Here is an 18,513-nt window from a genome sequence, read left to right on the forward strand (position 1 = left end):
ATAGCCCATAGCCACAGGTGTTAATTTTATCGTAGCTATTAATGAACTTTGTGTTAGCTTCAGATAATTAGCCATCGGATTCCGCCGCTGACACACTGCAAGCGCTGAGATGTGGTTTTCTTATCATATTCATTCCGGTGATTGTCAAACTAGCATTTTGCGGGAAAATTTACGGGTCGAAAATACGTAAAGACCAACGTGACCTGACTGATATGGTATTGTGACCACAGGTTGTACATGTGTCACCAAACTCTGTTACATGACTTACATCTGGTTTTGCAAACCACCAGTTGCACCCCGTTAAAGGTAACGGAAACATGGCTAGTAATACTCGCCCGTCAGTAAGTACTCTTTCATATTATCGCGTTAGCAATGATTTTCATAACTTTATGAAAGACAATCTGACGATGCAGTTCGTTTTTTGAGTCGACATATTCTGTTTGTAAATGCGCACAAGAACAGCAAGTACTGTGTCTCGGCGAAACGAATGAAACGTACAATTTCATGCTTTCTGATTTCTTCTTAACATATTCCGGCCTTCCGGCAAACTTTGAGGCCGCTTCCATACCTGGCGTTCACCGGACGCGGTTAAAGCGTAAAACACACTCGTTACCACATAAATCGTTGCAGTTAAAGTAAAAACAATGCGCCACTGTGCCACTGTATTTTTTGGACTAGTGATGAGACCAACTAGGTAAGGGGAAACGATGCCCGGAAGCGTTCCCCAAATCTGCGACCATCCCATTAAAATTCCTGCAACAAAAAATTTGCAACAGGCATTAAGCAACAACATTAGTCTTTGATTAATTTTGATTACTTTAATGTTTGAAAACAAATGAACCATTTGATTAGTGATTATAGTATCTTCTTCATAAACTGGCAAGGTATTACACATCACGTGTATACTTTACGATTCTTTTGTAATCGAAGTAAGACTTCAGATTAACCTGTTTTTATAAGTTTGAATTGGATTTAAGTGGAGGTGTTATACTATATACTGCAATCTACTTCAATACTCGCAGATAATTAATGTACGAATATTTTGTATCCGAATGCGCACCGGTGTATTTTGGTGAGAGATCAACATGGTTAACCGCGAACCCGACACTGGAGATTCCGTTCGCGGCCATAGCGGCAATCAGCAAGGTCACCGCCATATTTCGATCACATCCGACGAATCCCAACACAATAAACAGTCCCGCTGGCAAAAGTTGCCCCACCAGATGAAAACCCCGGCGGATGCACGTAACACTGATGACCTTTCGCTGTCGCAGCACATCCCCCAGCCAGCCGGCCAGCTGCATGACGACGGCCATGGCTAAATTAAATACGGCATGGCTGAGATGATGCCATTGGTCTGAATATTATACTGCAGTGTCTTCCCCAAATAGGACGGCATAGTAGTCAGCAAAGTGTAAAAGCCCCAGTTGTGTCCAAAATAACCCACGCAGATAGCCCAAACTGGCAGAGACGTAAGAATGTGTCGCCAAGGCGTAGAGCGAAAGGTGTCGCCGGGATGGGTGCCGATTGCGAACAAGATAAAGTGCCGCTCTTTAGGCGAGATGCGCGGATGGGTTGACGGCGACTCGTGACCGATGTATAGCCAACCGGCGAACCAGACAAAGGTCACACCACCGAAAAAGTAAAATCCACTTTCCCAGCCAAGATTCCGGATGAGAACGCCAGAAAGGATGGATGCCACCACGGTGCCCATTTGAATGCCGGTAAAGGCTATCATTACCTACCAGTAATGGAAACATTGCACTACTGAGTAGTGTATGTGCTACCCGTATATCAGAAATTTGTTAAAAAATTACTGTATTATATTGCACGGTATATTCTGTTTAAAATTACGTATATCATGTGGAACAACAGACATTATTTCCCGCTTCAGATAAGGTGAAGCTTCGCTGTCAGTTTAGGCCTAGCTAATAATAAGATGATAACTCATGATCGTATTATTGGCATACTGCGCGCCGTGCACGGTATGATTTCTCACATCATAATTTCGTGCACGGTATTATAACAACATTATTCACCATTCGTGACCTTTCGTTTGGAGGTGCCCAGAGTCCCAGAAGATGATGAGCCGCTGGCATACTGACACCCTAAAAACAAACCGCAGCCGAACTTTGCGATTTACGATTTACATCATTAACTAAATTCCATTATTTGCACAAGCAAGTAGGTACGGAGTACAAGTACGCACTACGCACTTGCACAACACCTTGCAGGATACGCAGGGTGAGGAGCGCCGAATAATGCCAAGTGGCGGCCACCGGCATAAGTAAGCCGAACAAGCCGGACAGTAGCACTGCCAAGCCAAACGGATACTTCGCACCAAATTTTCGGGAAAACCAACCACCGGGGATCTGTGTCAGGATGAAACCCCAGAAAAAGGAGCTAAGGATGAGGCCCTGTGTTTTTCCATCCCAATCAAACTGCAACTGAGTATCTATGAGTATCATGTGTATGGCACTTACGATACAACTGTCTATATCTTTAATTATACTGTATGGATATAATTTATTATTATACAGCTCAGGAAGCATCTGTACTTCTACAGTTATTACAATAATGACAGTTGTAATTTCGTCGGTAAGCTACATGCATAATAATGCGCACGTAGTAGAAATGGAGTATACGTCTATGCTGTTATAACAGGCATGTACAAAGGATTCAAAGAATCCAGAGCGACCAGTGTACGAGCACTCACTGTAAATCGCAGCAATAATTTTGAACCTAAACAGCAGTGAACAACAAAGCAAAGCAGTAAACAACTGTTGTAACTTGTAATTCTAAACCGTAACACGAGGGAAAATTAACACCTATATAGATATTAATATTTTATTTATCAGATAATTATGTAATCACGTGAAAGGCCAGTTCACGTAATTTGCTCGCTTATACAATTGTACCTTGCCGGCATGCTGCGATGGCCCAGTTATATTGCCGGCCTCTCGTGGACAAATGTTATTAACTTTGGATGCGTTGAGCAAAAGCGACTCTGTCGTGGTGCTGGCGTTGGTCATGGCTGTATTAATTAAATAAAGTTTCTGTTAAAAAATTGCTAATTAAAATTGTAAAAAGCAATGCAGTAGACGCGAAATCCACATCATAGTACACGGCAGCCGCACAAAATTAGCGTTTACATTATATATTTTTTACCTACAATTGCCACGTTCAGGTTCACACGAATGGAGAACATAACGAAAAATCCCATAAAGAGGAACAGGACCAGTTGGTACCGTGCCGGTATGCACAAATGCCTTTCTAAAAAAATATTAATAATGCAGATAACAATATCTTGTACATGTTATGCAAAATCAAGCGCAAACAAATCGAACTATGCAACAGCATTTTTACCAAGGTATTGTTAGTTTGCACAACGGCGTTGTTGCTGCAACTGTAGTTTAAATTTTAAAAGAAAATAAAAATGGAAAGGGCAAAAATTGAAAAACATCAAAAATGAAATTAAAAGCTGTAGATAAAAAGGTTAATTAAAAGGGATTTCGTTAAATAAATATTGCAAAGTTAAAAGCTAGCAACAAAGCTACCCTTGTCTGTGCCGTCAGATCCAGCGTCTTGCGTTCGTATAAATTCCTGCTGCTCCTTTGCATCGTCCTCAATTTTCGTGGAAAAAATCGCCATTTATTTGCTTTTTATTAATATGCAGAAATTAGGTAAATGGATGAGATGCGTAGCAATAATCTAACATTCCATAGCGCTTTGCGTGCGTAGGAATCAGATGCAGATAGTATTGTACTTCGCTATCAAGAAACTTTGTCCTGTCACCGGATACAGAACATCGAATCACAGGATGTTCATGAAGGGAATTTTGCCGTTAAGCATTTGTAAAATGTAACAATGCGCGTTTGCACCATTACGATTATAGGGTATACAAAAGTGACACTACAAGTTTGCAATACGTATCTCTAATTAGTTTATACACAGAGATTGTGACAGAACAGATATGGCGTGTGTCGTATAATGAAACTTCGCGACTCCGCGTGTACTGATTTTTCGTCTGTATATATATGTAAGTGTGTCAGGTTTCCAACATTTGTGTAATAAGAAAAGTGGCTCATTTACCGAAGATTAGATTAAATTTCAACCAGAGCTCTCTCAGTGCAGTTGGTTGAAATTGTTTGTTCTAATGTATCACAGTACACGGTCGTACCTGGTAGCCGGAACTGGTCAATCCATCCGTGCCAACCGCCAACGTAAGCAGTGCAATGGCCGCCGTGTGGTTGCATCCCACATAGCCCAGCAGAATCAGGAATACCGACGGCAGTAACTGTCCCACAAAATGAAAAGTCCGCCGCACCCAAGTCGTATTCATCAGCCGATGTTTACGCAATAGATCCGCCAGCAACCCACCCGCCTGCATAAACAGCGCCATCACAAAGTACGGCAGTGCCGACAGGAATCCATTATTCTCTATCCCGAAATGCAGGACTTTGTTCAGATACGTGGGAATATTGGTCAGCAGGGTGTAGAAGCCCCAGTTGTGCCCGAAATTTGCCACAATTATCGCCCAACAGGGCAGTGAGCGGATGACCCGTTTCCAGGGAAAGGTCACCTCGAAGGGATCCTTCTTCGGTTTGATAGCGTGCAGGATGTAGTGCTTTTCCTCGTCGGAAATGCGGGGATGGTTGTTGGGAGAGTCGAAGGCCAGAAACAGCCAGAAGACGTACCACAGAATGGCCGTGCCGCCGAAGAAGTAGAATACACTCTGCCATCCGAGGTGTTTGGTTAATACGCCCGAGATAATTAGCGAGCCGACAGTGCCAATCTGGACGCCGCTGTAGGTGATTGAGACCTAACCGATGAATTTGTTGAATAAAGGATTATTTTGATAACAAAAAAACCGTAGGTTTATAGCTCATACCATGCGAGATCGCTCGAGAGGCGGAGCCCATAATCCCATCATTGCGTGCATGGATGGGAAGCAAACACCCTTTAACAACCGAATTCGTAAGATTGGTGAACATAAGTAATGGTCATACGCGTCAAAGTGTTGATCATAATGAATTTGCAAAATGTCATTATGGTTGATGCATTCTGTTGATACGTCCATTAGTATATTATTGATAATAAAATAGTACTGAACACTGGACGTTATGGATGGGATTTCCATATATGTATTCGTATATTATATAAAGGTCTTCATAACATCCTGCCTGCATAATTTTTATTTTATAGATCACGTACAATATGTGTTATACTAACTCGATGTCTAGATGCGGAAGGGCATAATATATACGATTTAAGAAAGCGGCAGTGTTCAAAGCAGTTCGAAAGGTTCTTTTGTAAGGATGCTGATAATCATAGTTGACGTGAGTCGAAAAAGTTTGTTTAAAAGCCTGAAGACAATTTAAAGTATCATGAGTTTCGAGCTTGCGTAAAATATAACGCATAGTTAAATACTCTTTACTAACAATAAACGTCTGTTGTATTGTAGTACGGTAGTGCTCTAAAAGATCAGTAGTGTGGGGATGTCAGTACTTCGCTGTTACAATATATTTCTATTTTTCCTTCAGAATGAACCCCCTTTAATACTGAAAATCAACAAGAAAACTACCTGAAAAAGGCCTTGCGCCACTCGCAGAGCGATCAGCGCTCCGTAGTGCCAACGCGCTGCTAATGGGATGAACAGCGCCAAAATGCCGGAAATTAAACCGGCATAGCCAAAAGGATGCTTGGCGCCGAACCGTTGCGCCACCCAACCGCCCAGGATCTGCGAGCAGATGTACCCGTAGAAAAACGAGCCCAGGATGATGCCTTGCACATTTGTACTCCAGCCGAATTCCCCATCGCTCTAGACAGTAAAAAATTTACAGTCAATTACTTTGTAATAACAAATGGATTATCGAACACGTTTTATCAAAGAGCTTGTTTTCAGCGAAATTAATTTGATTTCTGGCATTAATTTGCGCGGAAAAAACGGGCCTTACACGTCAGAGCAACGAGAAAAAATTCATAAATTAATCTACTTAACAATTAAACTGTTCACTGTTAAGTGAGTGTTAACTTGGATCAATATACTGTGAAATAACTTGTCGGTCCATTTTTGTGTAACGGACAACACAATCCTTTACAGAAGATATAGAAACACAGGAATATTACTTACGGAAGTTTGACTACTGGTGTTCGACACCGGACAGACGTCGACGTGCGTAGCGTTATCTGGCACGGATGCGCTGCTGTTGACCATCGCGACGATGGCCACGCTGAGGTTGACGCGCAACGCATAGAGATTGAAAAATCCCAAGAATCCCAGTATGACCAGGCCATAGCGGGATGGTATGCGGAGACGTTTCCGATTAGATTCTGTACAACACCAGAAAATAATGCTCAATGAACTGCTACGTTTTAATTACAGAATTTTACATTAGCGGACAATGTGTAAGACAAAATCATACACAATGAAAACGAATAAACTATACAACCGCAGCGTGTAATTATTGGGAGTACTTCTACAGATAGAAGTACCGAAAGGTCTTGTAATTTACGATTAATGCAGCCACTGAGCCACATACGGTATGCAACGTATGTACATTCACTGCGGAGAAAGTACATACATACTGTACTAAAAAGCTTCGAATACTGTAACAAAAGCGGTGAAAAGCCACTAAAATTACCTTGTGTATATTATTAATTTATTATTATTAGTAGTATTTTGCGGTTGGTACCTGTTGGTTGTAGTAAGCTCTGATCGTCGGAATATGAGTTATGTGGCGACTGCGAATCCATCGTACAGATAAGTACAACTTTTACTGCACAGAGCTTTTGCGCGAGTAATTACGGATGGATTTAATTGTGTTGATTTTGTGAGCCGATCACCGGACAATCCGTTCGGGACTAGGTTTGGCTGACTTATTTTACCATTCCTGATATTCCTGATGCAAGAAAACGTTCAACATACACACGATGACAGCGGTATCGTAAGTAATATATTTGTGTGAACCGAACGATGAATTTCCATAAAACAAAAGGCAAAACTTGTCAAGGTGGAGAAAATCCGCCGAATCATCATCCGACGTACCGATATAGTCCACAATCTCAATCCACTTTCAAAAAACACAAAAAATACTCACAGTGCACGGCGGATGGTAAATAACTGCTGTCAAACGTAGGAAGCACATTGGCGAAAATGAAATTAAAAGTGTGCGAATAAATAATATTATTATCTAATCTTATTATCCCTGGTTAGTAGCGATAAACCGCTGCACTCTGAAGACTGTATTGTCATAAATTTAGTTTGACTTCAGCTGAGCTTTGATTGCAAACGCACGTATGTTTTAGTCAGTTGTTGTTGGTGCACTGCTATCAAGATCCCCGAAGTTATCGTTTGATATTAAGCTTGTGTTTGTAAGCACGGTAGAAGCAAGCTTACAAGTTTAGGTACAGTACCCATGTTTGTTGCATGGTAGTGCTACCAAAAAAATTTTGCCGCACTTCTGTGGATTTGATACGCAATGCAAGTTAGATGATTCACACAGAATACGCAACAGCACTTATGCCGTTTAAATGGAACTTGTACATGACTGGATGTGGGCGTGTAAATTTCAATAATATCATGTGAAGCGGAGTTTTAAATTTTGAGCGGAATTTGAATTATCATGTCTGGATTATTTACTGCTCTCTCGACCTTTATGTAATACGCTGTCTATTATCGACGGTAGTCTACTGGCATACTTAATTTAATAAAATTTTCGTTTGGACAGGTATCATACATAAGAAAGCAGCGACAGTAGCACTAGTATGTAGAAGTACTGTCCATCAAATCGCTTTTGTATCGAAATCGAAAAACTGATTGTCCTGGATAAATTTCCATTAATTGTCATGTCGAAATTAATCGTCAACCTACCAATTTTTACTGCTACTCTAAATAAAATACGAGCAGTTAACGCGAAAATTCATTGGATACATCGTATAGTCTTCGATCAATGACATTCACTAACAAAAGAAATTCCAAATCGAACAAATGACAATAACTGTGGTACAGTGGGGCTTTTTGTGATTTCGTAGACTGTTAGTGATGCCATTCTGTTCAGAGAGAGAAACTGCATCGCTGTAATTCAACGAGTTTGCGTGTGAATCAACCGTTGTCGTAGATTAATTTTTAGTTTTTTTCTTTAGAATGCTAACTCAACATTTTATGTTGCTTTTCATGATTTCTTGGGTTGATAACGAAGAACGGGCGGCACAAAACCTCTCTTATTAAATAAACAGCAAGTAACTATCGGCAGCTTCTCCCATTTCTGCAAGGATATACGAAATACGTTTGAATCCATAAACAAAAAAACGACTTATAACAACGAATAAAATTACAAACAAATCGGAAAACAATTCCCTCACGAAAGAACAGGTCACAATCTGACCATAACACATCCATCGGGTGTCAACATAGTCTCCAGCGACACTCCCGACTCCACAGAGAAATTATTCAGCGTATGCACCTTCTTATAAATCTGCCGCGGCAGCCGATGCTCCACCTGGGCAATCAGCCGGTTCATTATTAACAACTGCTGCATCTCCGTGCCGCCACAGGGCTTTCGCCAGTCGCTATCCTCCAGTCGATTACCGTAATACCGCATCCACCCGCTGCCGTTGATGTAGTTTACAAAAAGAAAAAACGGATAGACGGTGTTGCGGACGCTGCATTTCTGTGGGGCGCTGGTGGTGCGCGACAGAATGTGCGTGAGGAAGAAGCAGGCTTTCAGCACAAGGACGTTCTCGATGGCCAGCAAGGAATGGGTGGCACAGGCGAAGGTCTTTCGACTGATAATGGCCTCTGGGAAGTAGCGACGGATGGTGTCCCAGGCTTTGTCCATCATGATGTCGATGCGGAAGGACCGGACGGAGACGCAGGCACGGCTGGTCGGGTCCGGGCGTAAGAATGCCGGTTTGCCGTAATGGGCAAAAGCGTCAGCTGAAAAAAAATACTATTACATGAACGTAAAACTAACTGCTAAAATATACTCGTAGTTAAGGTAATTCCTTCCAGACAATATTTTTATAATTATTTTCATCCCCGTACTTAGTTGTCGTATCAAAATTTGACAATAATTTGATTTCTTGAAGCTTTCACTGCTTTCGTTTTATGAACAAGAACTATACAAATTATCATATATTCACACAGTTATTGCATAATTATGCGATTAAAGGCAAAACAGCAACGAACGCCAGCCACTGCTACATCGGCTGCTGCAGCAAAACCGAAAGAAAGTCCACCACTCCACCAAAATGGCAAAAACCCCGGAGTACGGCAAAGTACCCACACTCGCAACAACTTGTATGCATAAATCATAAAAAATTCAATTAGATTGCACTGCTAGAGATTCTACACATTTCGGATAATTATCGCAAAAACCGCTAAACACGTGCGTAGACTTACTCTGATCCACGGAGTTCGAAGAGATCACCGGCTGATCGGACAGATCAACCGACAGCGACTGTCCACTACCATAGCACATTTCCGCACTTAACGCTTCACGGAAATCAATTTGGTGTTCAATTTTAAATTCTTGAATTTCCTCATCCCCCCATTTGCGTTTGCCACTCATCGGGATACAATGCGTCATGGTCGAAGACAGTGGTGCAGATGCTGCGAGATCATTATGTTGCTGCCTTTGGTCCACATTATCACGGAAATGATAACAGATTAACATGCCGCCACCGTGCAGAAACAACCGGTCGGGAAGCGCCATGCAGTACTCGGGATGGAAGATCGGATGCGGGGTCTCTGTAAACCACGGTCGACTATGGATTTCCGGAAGTTTACAGCGGGACCATGAGCGGATTTCAAGAGGTATGGGGATGATGGAGAAACGGATCTGTCGGTCCACGGTTACCCCGGAATTACTCGGTTGTGGAGAAGACTGAAAAAACAACAAGTACAAAGTAACCCTTCAGTTAATTAATATGTTCTATAAACTCGCAGCTTCTTGTTGTTCAGAAATCGGGAAGTAATAATTGATTTCACTGGTCCACAAAACATGACCGAAAAATATAAAAAAATATGGTAAAGCGTAACACTTAAAATATACTATGTACCGTAAATGCCAAAAGTGGTAATTGTGGAACGCGGTAATAAGCAAATATTGTATCGCCAGATTTCACGTACTTCATCGTCCCAAAAGGCCAGCACCAAGATCTTGGAATTATCGTCCGGCCATTGAGCAACGCAAAGTTTAGTTGAAAAAGGCACATCCATGTGCATGTCATCTTGCCCCTGGAATAATTTCACGCTGTGCACGATCTCCGTCTTTTCAGGAAATGGAGTGAACAACCAAAAGTGCAGTACAATTCCGTTGTCCTCCTCCGGAAACATTTCCATTGCAAACTTCAAGGAAATGTCAGATATTAAGAGATAAATCAAACAAGTCAAATTCAAAACGCAACTTCATTTCCCGCAATTGGAAACGCCTGGACAACATTTCGTTCTAAATTCACTGAATAAGTTATTACTACTATGTATTTCCCCGATTATTCTGTCTGTACTTTGTTCATTCTTAATTATTCGATAACTATTCAAAATCATACAAATAGTTCCAAAAATTAAAAAAAATACACAAATTGGCACTTACTGGATACAGCCATGTAGGAGTATTGTTAGAAGTATACGACAATAGAAATCTGCTGTCCTGAGTGAACCCGAGGAAGACATGCCCATTGCGCGTAACCGACCGCGGATCCTTCAGAATATCCCACAGTTTCACATCCTTCATCACGCCCAACCTCTCGCGATGCTTGTCCCCGTACGCTCCGGCTAGGGGAGTGTGAAACACTCCTGACAACTCCCGATACAGCAACAAACGTGACAACGGAACTTTGACATGCCGTCGTCTGCTGCTGCTGTCTGGTCGTCCAGCTTCCTTCGGTGTATCGAAGCAAGGTTCCACGCCTCGCGTCCCACCTTCTCTTTCCCCATGGGAAAAGCGTCGCAGTAGGCGGAAGGTGCGGGTATCTTCGTAGCCCACGTGAGCGGTGAAGTTGCAGACTTCGCTAATTTCTGGATCTGTTGATTGGGAAGATGAGCTGCTTGATGGAATCAAAGACTGTACGTCGCGCTCCAGTTGGGAGTCGTCGTCACTGGGGAATGCATCGTAAGGATCCATTCATACGGCTTCTGTAGTGCATTTATAGTCTCGCCATTCTACTCTGACAAACATGCAAGTGGATTAAAGCAAATAAAACACCGAACTTTTATCCCAAAACGGTGCACCACATAATAGACTGAACTCCAAAGAAAACAACGAAGTGACTACGGAAGTCAAACACGAACAACAGTAATCGTCATAACAGTTTAGTAACGCACAGTCTGAGGGGACGCCACGTTCCGAAAGCGAGAACGTGGCTGCCGCCCGCTCCAGGCAAGTTCCTGCTTCAAAATGCAAGTCTGGCCATTCTCTTTTGTGGCGTACCGGGGCGGCTGGCATGCGCATGGAGGAAGTTATTATGGAATGCTTTTGAAAGCCATTTCACTTTCAGTCAGTTCAACCCATTTCAGCACGCAGTGGCAGTGGTGCAAAATGCTTTGTGGTGCATAAAATTGACAACTCAAAAAGGTTCCCCATTTCATCCCGTAATCTGTTAACTTATTTTCTCACACAGCTCTAACAGTCTTTCGTAGTCTTTGTCTTAATTTATGTTTAACATTTAGATGGCTATTTGCATTCCCTGCCGGGAATCTTCGGCCAGTGGAATTTCTCAGGCATGATGGAATAATTTATCTCCGCGTTTCTTTTTGTCTTTCATATGCTTTGCAGGACAGCATACTGCATCTTTGACTTGTGGTCCCGTTTGATAAGCTAGCTGTGGCAGTGACAAAAATATCTCCATTATATAAAGTTTTGTTTCTCATTAAATTATACTTTACCTGTGCGGCTGAGATGGGAATGACTGGATCTGGAATGCGGTAAAGGATAGAAGATATCCGGGAACCAGGTACGCTGCTGCTTGTAATTAGGCATGGACCCACGCAGTTGAGTCAACAATAACATATGCGTCCACAGTGGTATTTGCATTTATGCATTGCATTGCTGACAGTGATGTCTCCCGTTCGGACTACTATGTCTCTTCAATGCAGCCATTTTGTCACCTTTTGAAAGATTTGTCGAGTAAGACAGTGAATGATCTAGAAAATTTGTAATATCTGTATGTGCTTGTTTTAATTTATTTAAGTAAAGTACGGTATTGGTCTATGTTTGCAGCTGTTGATCACGTTCTCGTTGTCAGAGTTGTACTATTTTACCGAATGAGCTTGTATCGTTAATATTAGTACGAGACTATGAGTACATCATATTATCTTGTGTTATAACATCTTGCAGTTTCACTGATAACCAGTTGCTCGAAAAAGTTGAATTATGAAAACGAAGGTGAAAAAATTATGCTTTCTTTAATTACAGTGTGACTTTTTCGTTAATTAACAACAGCCTGTTATCTGAAAATGAAATAAGAAGAAATGACTACAGTATTGGTGTGCTTACATTTATGTAGTTTAACTAATAACTGCTTAACATAGATATACTGCAAAATTGGTTAGGTATTTTGTTGCATGTACCGTACTTGAGGATATCTTACCGGTTACTAGTTTTTAGCTATTTAGTGAATGGTTTTCATCTGTCACTTCAACATAACTTCTACTTTTTTATGGTATTTTTGGGTGAACTTTGATTGAATTCATTTTATTTTCACAGACAGCATCATTTCATTGCCCTTATGGAGAAATGTTGATCTACCGTTTGCATGTTTTGAAAGGTAGTTTTCCCATTTGCTGCAGGGTTCCCATATACTGATAATCTGATATACATATTGGCTTATGATATTGCACCAGTTTTGTATTTAGTTGACCGAGCTGTAAAGTGACGACGAAATCCGTACTAATTTATTGCGGACGCCGGTTGCCCCGTCATGTCCTACGTTCCCCGCACCTCTACCCGCACTCGCACCGTAAAAGTTTTAACACCGGAACTGACCATCGCATCACGAGACTCTATTAAAACCTCCCCCGCTGTCGCCGCCACCACCCCGCCCGCCTCCAAACCCGTCACAGAAACCAGTGAGCCGGAATCGGAGGAAATTCCCATGGCAGCCATTGAGGCCGGATCGCCGCGGCCCGAACCAGTACTGGATGGGGAGACCAGTGGGAAAGAGGATCGCGATATTTTGGGCACCACGTTGGAAGGAAAACTGTCCAATGGGACGCCTTCGGAGACAAAGGACAAAGATGCTGTTGTGGTACTGGCCGAGACACCCCAATCTGAGCAGAAACTTGTAATTGCATCGGCGTCCGCGCCGAAACCCACCGGAGCGGTGTCGCTCAGTCCCGGATTGCTGAAATTGAAGCCCGCGTCCGTCCCAGTTAAATCCGCGGTTGTCGCGCCACATGCTGGGACGTTTATCCATCCGGCACCTAAAGTACGTCAATTCTGTATGGTTTTATGTTGATCTTCAAAACAAAGTTGTGTTTTATTTTACAACATATACGTTTTCCTGTTTATTTGCTGTACGTTTTCACAAGGCACCGATGAACGGGAAAGGAGTTAATTTTAATAATCAAATCCCGCATCCCCCGCTGCCGCCAGTAAATCGGCGTAGCTTTCGGCTGAGGATAGCAAAGAAAGTGCTTATAATATAATTTCGAAATTCGAAAGTAAACTCTTCAAATATTCTTGTTTGACAGACGGGTGTTCCATTCAAACGCAAGCTAAATTTCGACATCACTAACGGCACCGTGACGAAGCAGATCAAGACTGAGACCCTGAAAGTCATCCCCGGAATTGTCCACGCCTCATCGTCTTCGCTTGCCGGCGATGTTAAGCCCATTTTCAGTGCGGTTACACCAGCAACCGGGGCGGGTGGAACACCTGTGGGAGCAACGTCTTCCTCCGCGGCTGCCGTTCCTGGGGTGCAGGTGGTCAAGATCACCATGCCCGGCGCGCCCAACACCACCACTCCCATTCTCAAGAAGGACTTCAAAGCGCCAGCTCCGCCCACAGGCGTCGCCGCTACACCGACACTGAAACGTTCTGTCCCCCGCAAACTATCAGGGAGAACGTCGGCAACGGCCAGCCGATCCAGTAGTGTCAGCGGTGACAACGGTACAGGTGCAGTGAAAAACTTCTGTAACGAAAATTACGTGTGATATAATATATAGTGAAATTTGTTAACTACTTTGTACTGTACAGTTGGCTAAATTGCACTTTCTTTGTGAGCATGGGAACTTATCGAAGGTCGGACGCGTGATATTTCTTGGAATACGAACTGTTTTTTACATTAATCATTGAATTGGCACAAATCAGCCAAAACACAGGAACTGATGCTGCGAAAAGGAAACGCATTACGAACTTCTAGTTAGGCTTTGCGCATTGCCTTCTTCGTTGAGGGCAAAGACCACTCACGCACCCCGGTGTTAGGACGTCACTTTTCTGTAGCAAACATTTTTGTCAGCCTAATGAGCAAAAGAACCAAAGCGGTCTAAATAGCTGTTATTACGGCGCCTTTCCTAGCAGTAATACAAAGAAAAAAATCTGACTGAGATCCCGTTGAAGTTAGTGGCGTTTCTTTGGCGTTTTTTACTCATGGCGTTGTCACCGTTGTGATAAGTAAACCACAAGTTGTGAACTTCGTATTATTTTCTTTGAGCTGTATCAGTTTTACAAAATTAAGCGCCGTTGTACGGTATGGCCGTATTTATAAACCTTTGAAATTCAACTGACCTGTGTGATAGACTGCTTAGTTGCTGTAATGTAATGCGAGTGCATTCCATTGTAGTTTTATCTGATAATGCGCTTTCAGATGACTCGGATGATGATTCGAACGGGATGTCTTCTTCGCGCTTTGATTCGTCATTGAATGTCATTACCAAGAAGTTCTTTGAATTGTTCAAGAACTCTCCAGACGGGGTCCGTGTGAATTTGATATAATTTCGAAAATGTTTTCCTGTTGAACCATATGTTGCGATTGATCGTATAGATTGTCGATCTGAATGAGGCCAGTTCGCAACTGCATGTGCCCAAGCGAAGAATTTATGATATTACGAATGTCCTGGAGGGAATTGGTCTGACGAAGAAGAAATCCAAAAATCGCGTGGAATGGATGTAAGCCGTGTGGTTTGTATTACCTAACCGTGTACAATACCGAATCGTTTTCTCAATAAAAGTTCAGGAAATTGAACAGTCAGATAAAGCTTTTGTATCGATTGCAAAGATTTTGTTGCTTTTAGCAATAAAGATGGGAGTATTCAAGAAGAAGAGGATTCTTCAGGTACATTGCTGGCTGTATTTCTGCTCATTGTTCTTTCTCTACATAGTCATGTCACTTCTTCAGGTGTCATAATAAATACATCGAATTACACGAGCAGTTCAGAACTTCAGATTATAGACCTGCACTTTACTATATTTTGACAGATGAGGACCGCGCGCTGAATCAAGCCTTGGAAGACGTAGAGAAGTTGACACTGGAACTGTTTCGGAAGGAAAAGAAGTATATTCATACTGTGCACGAATAAACGAAAAATTTCTGGTGTATCTATCTCATTTGTAACGTTTTGCAGGCATCTGTATGTCCGTCCAGAAGCTTTGAAGGAAATCGATTATGTCCATAACAAAACAATTATCTGCGTTAAAAAGCGAGCGGATACAAAACTCATCGTCTATCCCGTAAGATCGTTTGCTATGTTGTTTTTGAAAATTGTATTTCAAATGGAGGTCTCCGCTGCAGAGTGATCCGCGGCGTCTCAGTATTGGCACAACCGCTGATTACAGCCAGCAGATGTGGCTGGTGCCGACGTTTTTGTGGCCGGGATGGGAAGCCGGTGGAGAAACGGTTCGAGCGGCAGAAATGCTGATGTCGCCCATCAAACAAGAGAGTATTGAGCTACCGCCAGAAATCAAACAAGAACCGATAGATGAAACGGCACTGCTGGATGATACACTGGACACCACACTGAACAACTCCATCTGCTCTAACTCGGAGGCGGGAATGGTCTTCAATGATTCTATGCTTACTGTGTCGGAGCTATCCGATTCAACATGTGAGTTTTTACGTTGCGCGACTAAATGTCATTACGACCACATGAAAATGCTAGTGATACTTGGACTGTCGTACTACCACTTCAACGAAGTTTTCACGGCGCTTGTGCTCTGCCCTTTACATTGAAGATTAAGATGAAGGAGTGGAAAACTTTGAATATTTAGGAATGACAGATGGTGATAAGACAATGTAGCAAAGATGCGGACGGACTGTAATTTCTAGAAATCAGTTTTATTTCTGCTTATATTGATTTATTGTGTTACTTAATCGTGGTTGTGTCATTTTCGCTACAGTTTTAAACATGCCGAATTCATTTCTTTATGCGTGCTATCGATTGGGTATCGTTGTACGTATTATTACGACGCTAGCGTACAGCGTCTGTAGGTTTCATTTCGTTATGGCTTCGGGCCTGTTGGAAAAAGCACTGCAGTGCTTTATCCCTGAGTTAAAGTTTAAACTAAGGATTTACGGATATTCGATAAAAGTTATAGCAGTGGTGCTCCTTTCGGATTCATTTTTCTGAAATATTTGTTACTTGAAAATTTTTTGCATCAGTACGATTACAATACTTGCTCGTTTGTTATTCTGCGACTGACGACTACTTGTCAGAGCTGTGTGCTGGGCTGACGTATCTGTAATTCGTATAGCGTTGAATGTACCATACTTGTTATATTTGTAATTGCCTGTTACCGCGGTTATGGGATAGTTTACTAGGCAGTCGTTATCAAAACTGAGTGCTCTGCAAAAAGAGCGTTCGCGATGACACTGCATCAATCAAAATTGAGTCGTATAACATGTGAAAGCAGTCTTTGATCTTTGTATAAAATTGCTGGTCTTAATGCAGGCGGAGCCGGTCATTCGCAGACAGACAGCGATTATTCGCAGATCGACTACTCGCTGTCGCCGCAGAAATACTGGCCACTTCCGGCATCTCCGAACAGCGTCAATCCCCCTCCGGAACTGCTGGCCATGGAGCCCTTCGAGGGATTCGATTTCATGTTCGGATTGGATTTGTCCGAGGAGGGCTTCGGCGAGATGCTGCAGCTGAACTTATAAGGTCGTCCTGCGGCATATGCTGAAGATTGCCTGTGTCAGCGACTGAGAGAACACACCGCAAGGTCTTGTGAATTCCGGTTATGCGTTCCGTGTAGAGGAAACTGTTGTGTGTCATTTCTCTCTTATTAGCATAATTCCAACAGCCAAGGCAGTTTTAAGATTTCATGTGAACTAATTTGAATGTTTTGAAATTCGCAGTTTGATTATATGAATGTTCATTGTAAGTATGTAATTGTCTTATGTTAGCGGGTTTCTTTTTTCTCATCCTCTTTGCATGGATGTACGTGGTTTGTTTGCAAATGTTTTGGAATTTTTTTATTGTCATTCTTTTTGCAGTGTAGCCGCTGTTTGCACGTCAGCAAGAATTGAATTGTCGATGCGTGTGCACATTTTGCGGTTCCGAGAACGAATATCGTACAGCGTTTTTCAACACAATTAATTCACATTTAACCGCCACTGCTACCTTCATCGCAGATGGGAATGGGGCGCCATTATCGCTGACCTGTTTCTTTGCCGAAATATGTTCCACCGCCAGCGTTTTCCATAATTTCGCACTAAAACTTCTTGCAATGCTCGTATACAGGAAGACGCGAAGAATTGGCATCGCAGTACCGAAACAAAAATTGAATAAGTAGCTGTATTTAAACGAGTACCGGAGATGCACAACTACCGCATAGTGCGCTACAAAACGAGCTGTCGTATTTATTGCAAAGTGAGCTCCCTTTATTGTTGCTCTGAGTCTGCTCCAGTGTTTGTCTGACAAACTGTCAGCTCGGAACAGGTCCCGACAATTAAAGTCCTGTTCACGGCACGTTCATTTTTACGGGACGGGAACGCTCGCTGTCGGGAGTGTTGGGAACGGGAAACCTTGCAGATGTCCGGAAAATGCCCTATCTCTTGTCGAAAAATAACGAATTTTAATAGAGAACAGCCAAATCCTTGAAAAAATTAAGCGATCCACGCGAAAACTACGGCGAATTTTTTTTAAATAATTTAAACTCTGTTTGTCTATTGATTAAGATTCTTAATCAATAGACAAACAGAATTTAAATTATTTAAGAACGATGCATTACGATAAGCCGTTTAGTGCAAAGGAAACTGCCCTGATATAAAAATAAATTATAATCCAAAATATTTTTTGAAATTTGTCGGGACGGGATCGGGGTTCTGTTGAATGTTGGGAACGTGAGCGGATCGGGAAAGATCGGTGTCGGTCGGGAGTCCCGTACGAGAAGGCCGTTTGCGCCCTTTGCCACGCCAACACTGCTCTACCAGCATTTGATAATGCTCTCCATTACGTTCAACTCTACAAATGTGGCTGTGGTTTAAAATCAAAATCATACAAATGCAGCGGTATTCATAGTTTATTATCATGAAATAAGTACTGTAAGTAAATTCTTTAAGTTCATCTCG

The 18,513-nt window shown here is 42.3% G+C and overlaps 4 protein-coding genes across 10 annotated transcripts; 1 reads left to right on the forward strand and 3 right to left on the reverse strand.

The window, feature by feature from the left end:
• Positions 1-469: 469 nt before the first annotated feature.
• LOC129589224 (sialin-like) lies at positions 470-7,305 on the reverse strand. The gene is made up of 10 exons (XM_055483824.1): positions 6,696-7,305; positions 6,134-6,333; positions 5,585-5,821; positions 4,892-4,960; positions 4,166-4,822; positions 2,919-3,056; positions 2,217-2,417; positions 1,609-1,741; positions 1,061-1,318; positions 470-753 (listed from the first exon to the last, which is right to left on the reverse strand). Exons 1-10 carry the CDS (start codon positions 6,754-6,756, stop codon positions 503-505), a joined length of 2,205 nt encoding a protein of 734 aa, XP_055339799.1. The 5' UTR covers positions 6,757-7,305; the 3' UTR covers positions 470-502.
• LOC129589216 (sialin-like) lies at positions 1,170-3,980 on the reverse strand. 3 transcript variants are annotated; one of them, XM_055483806.1, is made up of 6 exons: positions 3,558-3,980; positions 3,169-3,273; positions 2,919-3,034; positions 2,217-2,441; positions 2,040-2,108; positions 1,170-1,741 (listed from the first exon to the last, which is right to left on the reverse strand). In XM_055483806.1, exons 1-6 carry the CDS (start codon positions 3,649-3,651, stop codon positions 1,319-1,321), a joined length of 1,032 nt encoding a protein of 343 aa, XP_055339781.1. In that variant the 5' UTR covers positions 3,652-3,980; the 3' UTR covers positions 1,170-1,318. The 3 variants fall into 3 exon arrangements, with proteins under 3 accessions (XP_055339781.1, XP_055339782.1, XP_055339783.1); XM_055483807.1 differs by having other exon boundaries at positions 3,173-3,273; positions 3,558-3,598; XM_055483808.1 differs by having other exon boundaries at positions 1,635-1,741; positions 2,050-2,108.
• An 893-nt stretch (positions 7,306-8,198) lies between the features above and the next one.
• On the reverse strand, positions 8,199-11,244 carry LOC129589105 (uncharacterized). The gene is made up of 4 exons (XM_055483636.1): positions 10,596-11,244; positions 10,133-10,351; positions 9,404-9,887; positions 8,199-8,938 (listed from the first exon to the last, which is right to left on the reverse strand). Exons 1-4 carry the CDS (start codon positions 11,124-11,126, stop codon positions 8,376-8,378), a joined length of 1,797 nt encoding a protein of 598 aa, XP_055339611.1. The 5' UTR covers positions 11,127-11,244; the 3' UTR covers positions 8,199-8,375.
• A 264-nt stretch (positions 11,245-11,508) lies between these two features.
• Positions 11,509-17,485, forward strand: LOC129589103 (transcription factor E2F1-like). Of its 5 annotated transcripts, none has more exons than XM_055483632.1 (12): positions 11,509-11,955; positions 12,058-12,128; positions 12,708-12,768; positions 12,845-13,428; positions 13,694-14,117; positions 14,809-14,915; positions 14,986-15,110; positions 15,236-15,276; positions 15,420-15,495; positions 15,566-15,671; positions 15,733-16,045; positions 16,889-17,485. In XM_055483632.1, the coding sequence occupies exons 4-12, from the start codon at positions 12,922-12,924 to the stop codon at positions 17,098-17,100; spliced, it is 1,911 nt and encodes a 636-aa protein (XP_055339607.1). In that variant the 5' UTR covers positions 11,509-11,955; positions 12,058-12,128; positions 12,708-12,768; positions 12,845-12,921; the 3' UTR covers positions 17,101-17,485. The 5 variants fall into 5 exon arrangements, with proteins under 5 accessions (XP_055339607.1, XP_055339606.1, XP_055339610.1 ...); XM_055483631.1 differs by having other exon boundaries at positions 12,857-13,428; XM_055483635.1 differs by having other exon boundaries at positions 12,857-13,428; positions 13,694-14,111.
• Positions 17,486-18,513: the final 1,028 nt, after the last annotated feature.

Source organism: Paramacrobiotus metropolitanus, unplaced genomic scaffold (genome assembly GCF_019649055.1).
Source record: "Paramacrobiotus metropolitanus isolate TYO unplaced genomic scaffold, Prichtersi_v1.0 Parri_scaffold0000033, whole genome shotgun sequence".
Classification (NCBI taxonomy): Eukaryota; Metazoa; Tardigrada; class Eutardigrada; order Parachela; family Macrobiotidae; genus Paramacrobiotus; species Paramacrobiotus metropolitanus.